This window comes from Triticum aestivum, chromosome 4A (assembly GCF_018294505.1).
Source record: "Triticum aestivum cultivar Chinese Spring chromosome 4A, IWGSC CS RefSeq v2.1, whole genome shotgun sequence".
NCBI classification, from domain to species: domain Eukaryota; kingdom Viridiplantae; phylum Streptophyta; class Magnoliopsida; order Poales; family Poaceae; genus Triticum; species Triticum aestivum.
This window is the reverse complement of record NC_057803.1, coordinates 583,816,734-583,826,256: the sequence shown is the minus strand read 5'-3', so window position 1 is coordinate 583,826,256 and position 9,523 is coordinate 583,816,734. Positions and strand designations below refer to the sequence as shown.

Here is a 9,523-nt window from a genome sequence, read left to right as displayed (position 1 = left end):
TCTCTCTCTCTCCTCCCCGCACACACCCCATGCTTCCGCTTCTTCTTCCCCCATCAATCGCGAACCGGATAGGGGATAGTAGATAGATCGCCCCCAAATCTTTGCCCTGAACACCGCGCCGGCCGGCCGCTTCCACCCACCACCACGCCCTCCCGCTCTCCCCAGATTCGGCTCTCCGTGGAGATTTCCGGGATCTTTCCGCCGGCGACGTCGCCCATGGCGTGCTACTGACATGGTCCGCCGCGCCACAAGCTGCCGCCGTGCACAGGTCAGGCTCCGCTCCGTCCCCCTCTCCTCGCTCCGATCTGCCGGGTGGCGGCTCCGGCCGAGGGCCCGAGCTTTGACGGGCTCCTGATCTAGCCAAAGATTGGTTTTTGCTTCCCCGGAGATCTTTCCGTGGATTCGGTCGCCGCGCTTCCATTTTTGTAGCCTCGGTTTTTCCTCCCTTTCCCGTTGTATTTCGCGTCCGATTCGGCAGGTTTCCAGTCCATCTCGCCGTGCTATTTCGGACCTCGCTTGACTGGCTTCTTGACTCATGTTTTTTTGGTTCAGTCGCTTCGATCCGGCGAGCCAAGAAGATGAACGGCGCGCCGATCCCCGCGGCGGCCGGCGCCGACGCCGCGACGACGCCCAAGAAGAATGCGGTCGCCGAGATGGCCAGGCACCTCACCGTCGACACGGACGACGCCTTCGCCGGCCTCCTCGAGCTCGCCGCCGACGACGACGCGGACGGCCTGCGCCGCGCGCTGGAGCGCGCGCCCCCCGCCGCCGCGGACGAGGCCGGCCTCTGGTACGGCCGCCGGAAGGCCCTCGAGCAGCGCACCCCGCTCATGGTCGCCGCCACCTACGGCAGCCTCGCCGCGCTCCGCCTGCTGCTGTCCGTCCCCTCCGTCGACGTCAACCGCCGCTGCGGCCCCGACGGCACCACCGCCCTCCACTGCGCCGCCTCTGGCGGCTCGTCCTCGGCCGTCGAGGCCGTCAGGCTGCTTCTGGTGGCCGGGGCTGACGCCGATGCCGCAGATGCGTCCGGGTGCCGTCCGGCCGATGTGATCTCTGTGCCGCCAAAGATGATTGATGCGAAGATCGCCCTCCAAGATCTGCTTGGGCTCCCAAAGTCTGGGCATGGCGTGCTCCGGGTGGTGACCAGGGCCACAAACCTGACCTCGTCGCCGGTGTCATCACCCACCGCCGAGGACGCCCGGTCTCCATCAGCTGCTGTGATGATGATGTCAAAGTTCCCAGACCTGCCGAGGGTTGCAACCTCAGAGAAGAAGGAATACCCAGTGGATCCATCCCTGCCGGATATCAAGAACAGCATCTATGCCTCTGATGAGTTCCGCATGTACTCCTTCAAGATCAGGCCGTGCTCCCGGGCATACTCGCATGACTGGACCGAGTGCCCCTTTGTGCACCCTGGGGAGAACGCTCGGCGCCGCGATCCGCGCAAGTATCACTACAGTTGTGTTCCATGCCCTGACTTCAGAAAGGGTGTGTGCCGGCGTGGAGACATGTGTGAGTATGCTCATGGGGTGTTTGAGTGCTGGCTCCACCCAGCGCAATACCGCACTCGCCTTTGCAAGGATGGCACCGGCTGCAATCGCCGCGTCTGTTTCTTTGCGCACACCACCGATGAGCTCCGCCCGCTGTATGTCTCCACTGGGTCTGCGGTGCCATCCCCTAGGGCCTCAGCAACAGCTGCAATGGAGATGGCAGCAGCAATGGGCTTGATGCCCGGTTCTCCGTCATCGGTCTCGGTAGTCATGTCCCCATTTACCCCACCGAGGTCTCCTTCTGGCAATGGGATGCCCCCTTCTCTGGGCTGGCAGCAGCCAAATGTTCCGACGCTACACCTTCCGGGCAGCAGCCTTCAGTCGAGCAGACTCCGAAGCTCACTCAATGCAAGGGATATGCCTGTGGATGACTACTCCCTGTTGCAGGATATTGATTCCCAGCTTATAAACGATCTGTGCTACTCGCGTCTTGGTTCATCAGCAGGAGGGAACCACAGTTCTCGGACCAAGAGTCTGAACCCTTCAAACCTGGATGATCTCTTCTCTGCCGAGATGGTCTCGTCCCCGAGGTACAACAATGCTGATCAGGGTGCTATGTTTTCACCTTCCCAGAAGGCTGCTATCCTTAACCAGTTCCAGCAACAGCAGCAACTTCTTTCACCAATCAACACAGGGTTCTCGCCAAAGGCTGTGGATAACCAGCAGATGCATTCACGCTCATCCCTCCTGCAAGCATCACTTGGGATATCCTCCCCTGGCCGGATGTCCCCCCGCTGCGTCGAATCTGGGTCACCGATGAACTCCCACCTAGCTGCCGCCCTTGCCCAGCGTGAGAAGCAACAGCAGCAGCAGCACCAACAGCACCAGCAGACAATGAGGAGCCTCAGTTCTCGCGATCTCGGGCCCAGTGCTGCAAGAGCATCGGCTGCTGTTGGCTCTCCTCTGAGCTCATCATGGTCCAAGTGGGGATCTCCTTCAGGGGCACCGGATTGGGGCGTCAACGGTGAAGAATTGGGTAAGCTTCGCCGGTCATCTTCCTTTGAGCTGAGATCAGGCGGCGACGACCCAGATCTCTCCTGGGTGCACACACTGGTCAAGGAGTCTCCACCAGAGAAGCAAGTGACCACAGCTGAATCCATCAACAACTCTGTTAGACCTTCACCTCAAATGCATCCCGGTGTAAGTAATGGTGAAGGCCCCAGTGTGAGCACGCAGCTGAACCGACATGACCAAGCCGCGGTTATTGGAGCGCTGCTCGAGCAGATGCAGCTTGACGAGCAGATTGGTAGTCTAGCAGCAACATAGACGAACAACCAGACGAGCCCGGGGGGGAGGTGCGAGAAGAAGTTACCATTGTTAGCTAAAGAAGAATTGCAAGTATTTTTTTGATTTTCTGTTCATTGCGGTGGTCAGTCAGCAAGCAAGCAAGCAAGCGAAAAGGATGGATGGATAGCTGAAGGCGGTGATTCAGGGATTGGTTTTCGTTAATTTTTGGGAGGTAAATCAATACACAACTATTGAGTTTCCATTTCCAGTAGGAGGTTAAATTAAAGAGTGGAGTTACCTACCTCAGTTTGGGGCCGAACGGAGGTAGAGAGAATCGCACCCCGGCAGCTTCAGTTCATCTCATCAGCCAGAAAAGATTTAGTTGTCTATTCTGTTAATTAACCCTGTTATATTAAATTTTAAAAGAAGAAGGCTCATGTGCCATGCCAGAATTCTTTCCTCTTTTTTTACCTTGGTGGTTGCTGTTTATTTTGTTTATTGTTGTGATGACATGGATACTTGATGTACTGACGGGGTATAAATGGTTACCCGGGCATGCTATAGTTCCAGGTCCCCAAATATGTTTTAATTCTAATTCTTCCTTCAACATGATTTGTGAGAGGATTTACACCATGGCCTTGTTTTTGGTCAGAAGATGTTGTTGATTCCTCTATTGTTCATGGATGATAATTGCAATGATAATAATGTGAAATCGTTTCGGTTTATTTTTTTCGCTGTCGAATCTTGGTTCATCTCAAGTGCTCCTGAATTTCTTGTGACTGGTGGTCGATGCAACCAGGGTTTTGTTTCTTGACTGGTAGATAGATGGAATTTCAGGGGTGGTGGGTGCATTTTTATTGGCCAAGTGTGAGCGAGATAATGCGCCGACTAGTCAGTGTGGAGATCGTGGAATCTTATCCCCGTTTTCACCCTAGATCTTGATTCGAATTCGTGCCGGCATTCGGAGGACGCGTAGCCGCGATATGATTCTTATTATTGCACCAGTTTTTGACAGTGGGGCGGTTCTAGATGTAGAATATTGTTTGGAACGTACTTTTTCTCCAAGGGAGGTCACCAAAACGAACCTCCTCGAATGTCCGGATGTGTTTGCGGACAGTGATGGTGGTGCCGGCCTTCCAACAAATATCCGTCCCTTGTCCGATGCAGAGATCACAGAAAAGAAAGATGGAAAATGAGTTTATGATGGATTCAAGGCTGAGTTCGTGTGTTCGGACTCCCCCGACCCTTCCATAAGTTCGGGGCGTTTTGTGGTTGGTCTGAGGCTGAGTTAGCGTGTTCGGACTCCCCCAAACCTCCTCTTAAGTTTGGGAGCTATTTGTGGGATTTCAAATGTCCAAGCTAGTTTACAGATATTTGATGATTGCCGGTGGATGGCAAAAAAATGCCTGAACACGCCTGTTCAGACATTTGACGATTTGATGACTCCCGTTTCGAGTTGCCCTTACAATCCCCTTTGCCATCAATGCATTCCCCCCAAACTAAGTACCATGTCGATCTCCACTCCTTCCTACGTAGTCGGCAGCCTCATGGATTGAAGTCGACATTGGCACTCCAGGGCGCCGGCCATCCAACAAATATCCGCCCCTTGTCCAATGTAGAGATCATAGAAAAGAAAGACAAACGATTAATTTATGATGGGGTCAAGGTTGAGTTTGTGTGTCTGGACTCCCTCAACCCTCCCCTAAGTTTAGGGGCGATTTGTGGTTGGTCCAAGGCCGGGTTAGCGTGTTCGAACTCCCCCAAACCTCCTCTAAGTTTGGGGGCTGTTGGTGGGATTTCAAACGTCCAGGTTAGCATTTACAAATACCCGTCCCTTGTCCAATGCAAAGATCAGAGAAAAGAAAGATACAAAATGAATTTATGATGGGTTCAAGGCTGAGTTCGTGTGTCCGGACTCCCCCAATCCTTCCCTAAGTTCAGAGCGCTTTGTCGTTGGTCTTAGGCACAGCCACCTATAAGTTTGGGGGCTGTTTGTGTGATTTCAAACGTTCGGGTTAGTTTACAGATATTTGATGACTGCCGGTGGATGGCAAAAAATGTCCGAACACGCTGGTTGAGACATTTGGCGACTCCCGTTTGGAGTTGCCCTTACGATCCCCTTTACATCAATCCCTGTCCCCAAAACTAACTACTGTGTCGATTTCCACTCCTTCCTAGTCGGCAGCCTCATAGACATGGCTCATGGGCTGAAGCATTGATTCGACATTGGCAGTCAAGGGTCCCCATCATTCCATCAAGACTATCACTAGACAAGTACAGGCATGACGTGCACAGGCCAGAAGCATGGTATAGGATGATGACACGATGAGCAGAATTTTCTTCTCCTAAACGGAGGCGAAAGTGTTGCCCCATCAATCAAATTAATTAAGAAGAGAATCGCCCAGTTAATTCAAAAAACCGGGAGAAAACCAATGGCGAGCAGAAATGTGTGCGTTTCAACCTTCATTTTCAACTTTCAGCACCTTGATGGCTACCCTTTTGCTTGTGTGAGCAAGTTCAATGAACAATTAGGAAAATAAAATTGCTCTAAGACTCATAGCCATGCTTCCACAATCAGCTGGTGCACAAAGATCAAACGTAATACACACCAGCCTCCAGGCACTAGTTCACAAATAGCATCGATTAACGAAAGAATCAACTGTTACCACGAACATGAATCTGACACCATCCAACCCCAGCAGTAAGTTAAACTAATACAATTCAATCCCATTTCAAGTCAAATTCAAAGAATAAAAATAAGAAGTCCTATAAGTTCGCAAAGACAAACTGCTGCAGATTGAAAGTAAGAGACGGGCACTCCAGCTAATCTCTGGTTGAAATCGAGTATGGTACAAAACAGGGCGTTAGTTAAAAGTTACCAAAATCAATCGAGACATCACTGACTGACATTCATTTGTAGTCCGTAATCACTTGGAAGCCCATTTACAAAAAATGCCACCGCTTGTTTTTTTGCGCGCTTGGTGGACATTAGATTTCTGGTCCTGCAGAACACCGCTGATCGACTCGACAGATGACTTACTCCCTCTTTCTGGATTTCTGAATCTTGACATAAGGCAAAAATCCAAAGAGGTGGATAATGCGCGGCTCCCACCCACGCTGCTGAGCTCGGCAGAACATCAAGAATGTGTTTGCAAAGTAAGAGTTGAAGCCCATAAGCACATGCCACCATGCGTGTCCCTGCGGGTTGATGACCCAGAGCGAGAGCTTCTTACAGAAGATGCGATCAACTAGCCAGCAAACTGTCGCCAGGAATATGGTAAGAACCCACAGCTTCGCGAGCCTCTTGGCAGCCAGGTCTTTCGTCTGAATGTAGTACTTGTACATCCGCGGGATGCAGAGAAGGCAGAGGCCAATGTAATGCAACTTGAATACTACTTGGAATCGCACGAAGAAGTGAACTACAGCAAATGCAGCACCGTATAGGACAAGGAAAGTAGGCATGGTGCTCCTGTAATGCCAGTCTGGTGAATAAAGGACATACAGATATAGGAGGATTTCCCACACCATTGGAGTCTCATCACTCTGCTGTAAGCTGGAAAACGAAATATGGCCAACACAAATCAATATATTATATTATATATTGCATGCAGTAAAGCAAAAAAGAAAGAAAATAATATGAAGAATTTGGCTTTAGTTAGACATGCTGAAACTGAGAAGCACACCAAGAAAATGCCTGTGATGATCCATGAGGACTCAAATGCACAGCCTTTACTCAACAGATTAAGAGAGAATGAATTTTAACTTGCACATCATGGTCTTAATTACAGGAATGCATCCCCTCTACATAGTACTTGAAGCAACTCACTGATTGTGATTGTGATGTAACGGATATGGTATTTATAATTCAAAGTACATGCAGCACAGACAGTTGTTAAGGAGGTAAGTGGTAACTAATGATGTGCATCAGGCTACTTCCAATGCATTGGTGCTTACATGAGGTGCTAAGCACATTAAAAACTTTAGCAACTAAAGCCCCCAATGCATAGGTGCTTAACTTGTTGGTGCTAAGCATCCTTCATTTAATAATTTTGCAACTAAAGTTCTTCATGTATTGGTGGGATTCTTCCATTTAAATGTTTTGCCTAGGTTCTCGCGCTTCGCATTGTTTCTTCCTGGGGTCACCACTCACCTCTCTCCTCTTAATTACCTTGCCACATCAGACTTTTAGCCTACATGGCAGCCTTAGCACCTGTACAAGGTGGAGCATTGGGAGGGGCCTCGTGTGTCCACCAAAACACGTAAGTTGCTTTATCCGGGAGACTTCCAATTTACTAATTTGCCAACCAAAAGGCAGCTAGATTACCCTAATGCATTTTTTGAAGGACCAACAGGAGTGGCAAATAGTGAGCGCCTGTAACTACTGAAATTTTGTCATAAACATAAGAAAACCATTTAACACAGACACCATTTCAGCAATGAACAGCTGCACCAGTTGTTGATGGTCAGCCAGGGCATAAGTACAAACATGCCCAATTTTTAATTCAAAACATTCCAAATAAATCACTCGTTGGGGTGCGCAAGTGCATATTCACTCATCAGTGCATCACATCAAATAAGCATAGAGTTTTGAAAGCAAGACTCAATGGAGAAAACAATCTAATGTGGCTTGTAATTTATCAATGCAACCTTCTGTACCCAAGTTTTCGACCTATAAAGACGGTCCTGTTTTGTTTGTAATTTGCCTGTATTTTTGTAACTTCTCAGAGTAGGGAAATTTTCAAATTATTAAAGGGAACGTTCACCAAAAATTTACAAGGTGCTCTAACAGAATCACATAGAAGTAACAAAGAATGTATTGTTTATGGCTTTTGGCTTTGTGCAACGGATAATAACAACACTGTTGTAAGCAATAGTCAGCGGAAGTAAAATGCACTTCTTTGAATATCCACAGCAGCGAGATCAAAGAAAAATTCAGGTCAAGAACGGCAAGATAACAATCACAATAGCAGGGCGCAATATATTATAGTACTAATACAAACTTAACACAAATTCATGTTAACAAAATATCTTCTGCAAATGATTCAAATGGCAGTAAATATAGGTTCATAAAAGGTGCATTTATTTTCTGTAATCCGAAACTCTCAATCAAATGCAAGCTCGAGTCGCTAAATGTAAAAGGTGTGTCATGGGAGATAGTACCTAACAAACTCAGATCTACAAATAATGATACGTTCTCTGTATTTCAACAATTTATAGTCGCCAATACTACATCATGTTCACTTACTAAGCTGTAACCACTGTAGAGAGAAAATCAGCCAAAAAGATAATGAAAATGGTCACGGTGAAGGAAGAAACCACCTCTGAGCAAATTAACAACTGGCGTTGTAGAGCTTTTTTCTCCTCAAAATGGTAGGGAGCTTAAATTTTAACTTTGATGTTTTGAAGCAAAGCCATAACTAATAAAAAAGAAAGAGGAAATTACCCTAGTTTCTACCACATGAGATAAAATGTTGTAACCAAAACCCACTCAATCATTGTGTGCACAATTTGCAAGATGCGCGTAGTAGGAAAGAACAACATTCAACAAGCAAAAGGGCTAACTCCCAGAATTGCATGATTACAATTAATACCAACCAAGAATACCAGTACAGTTAACTAAAAACTTACACATGTTGCAAGGTTGCATGGAAGATGATACTCCCAATGGAAAGTATCATATTGGATATGTGCAGGACGCTGAAGCGCTTCTCGAAACGCTGGCGGAGAGCATTCACAAGCCCAATAAGCGCCAAAAGAATGCACGGGGCATTAGAGAGAGTATTGTAGAACTCTGCAATGTATGACGAGCGCGCATAGTTCTCCTCGCACAGCTCAGTGGTTGATGTAACCGGCCCCCAGAAGCTCGCCACCATCGAATCCGCCATGGAATCGGCCATGATTACCTCTTGACTTGGTATGTTATCAAGAGGTTATTGCACAGCACAGTGTTGGAGGGCAGCAAACAAAGACCTGCAGAAATGAGACGTAACTTTGTCAAGACCTACGCAATTCTAGTGGTAGTTAATCATACTCCTGCGTGTACAAGATGTCAAAAATGTCGGCATGTGGCGGGTACAGCAGGTAAAAAAGTCGTTAAAAGGTAATTGACGTTTCCATCAATTATCCTATTCGTCCATAAAAGGCAAGGGTAATTTTCCCAGTAATGCAGTAACATAATACTCCCTCCGTTCCAAAATAGATGACTCAACTTTGTACTAACTGTAGTATAAAGTTAGTACAAAGTTGAGTCATCTATTTTGGAACGGAGGGAGTAATAATAAAGGCGCAACACCTCCTCTTGGCGCAAATAATCCAAGTCAACATCATCAAACGGCTCGCAGCAAGCACAACTACACTCTACATAACTCTTACTCGGCGAGGGCTCGAAGGAGACCTAACAATTAAACGCAACTGCAACCACCTTAAGGTGGGCGCTCTTACAACAGAATCCAGCAGCACCCGCAGATCCCGTCAGAGGTGCAGATTCGCCATAGCAAAATTCGGCATCGACGATTCTGAATCCCCCGACCAACCCCCGCGGCACGGGCAGAACCTCGATCAGACCTCTAGACCGAACCCCACACGCACGCTTCCGAACAGATCTGCCAGCGGCGGAGGCCGAATCAGCGGAGAAACGCGGACCACTCCCCCGCCGCGGCGATTGGCGGGCCGCCGATCCCGACACCGTCGGCGCGACCGCGACACCCCACTCCTCGTGGGAGACCGCCCGTGCAGAAATTCAGATC

The 9,523-nt window shown here is 48.6% G+C and overlaps 2 protein-coding genes across 2 annotated transcripts; one reads left to right on the top strand and one right to left on the bottom strand.

The window, feature by feature from the left end:
* On the top strand, positions 1-3,358 carry LOC123087183 (zinc finger CCCH domain-containing protein 24; the record flags this gene model as incomplete). Its single annotated transcript, XM_044509107.1, is given in 2 exon segments — positions 1-268; positions 553-3,358. A coding segment is annotated over 1 exon segment (2,238 nt). The 3' UTR covers positions 2,817-3,358.
* Positions 3,359-5,403: 2,045 nt separating this feature from the next.
* Positions 5,404-8,939, bottom strand: LOC123087182 (alkaline ceramidase). The gene is made up of 2 exons (XM_044509106.1): positions 8,406-8,939; positions 5,404-6,330 (listed from the first exon to the last, which is right to left on the bottom strand). Exons 1-2 carry the CDS (start codon positions 8,672-8,674, stop codon positions 5,814-5,816), a joined length of 786 nt encoding a protein of 261 aa, XP_044365041.1. The 5' UTR covers positions 8,675-8,939; the 3' UTR covers positions 5,404-5,813.
* Between the last annotated feature and the right edge of the window lie 584 nt (positions 8,940-9,523).

Excerpts from the sequence above, each read along its gene's own strand:
- LOC123087182 (XM_044509106.1), bottom strand. The coding sequence starts at position 8,674 with ATGGCCGATTCCATGGCGGATTCGATGGTGGCGAGCTTCTGGGGGCCG. Across the intron at positions 6,331-8,405 it reads CATGCAACCTTGCAACATGT|CTTACAGCAGAGTGATGAGA; the intron begins GTAAGTTTTTAG and ends TTCGTTTTCCAG.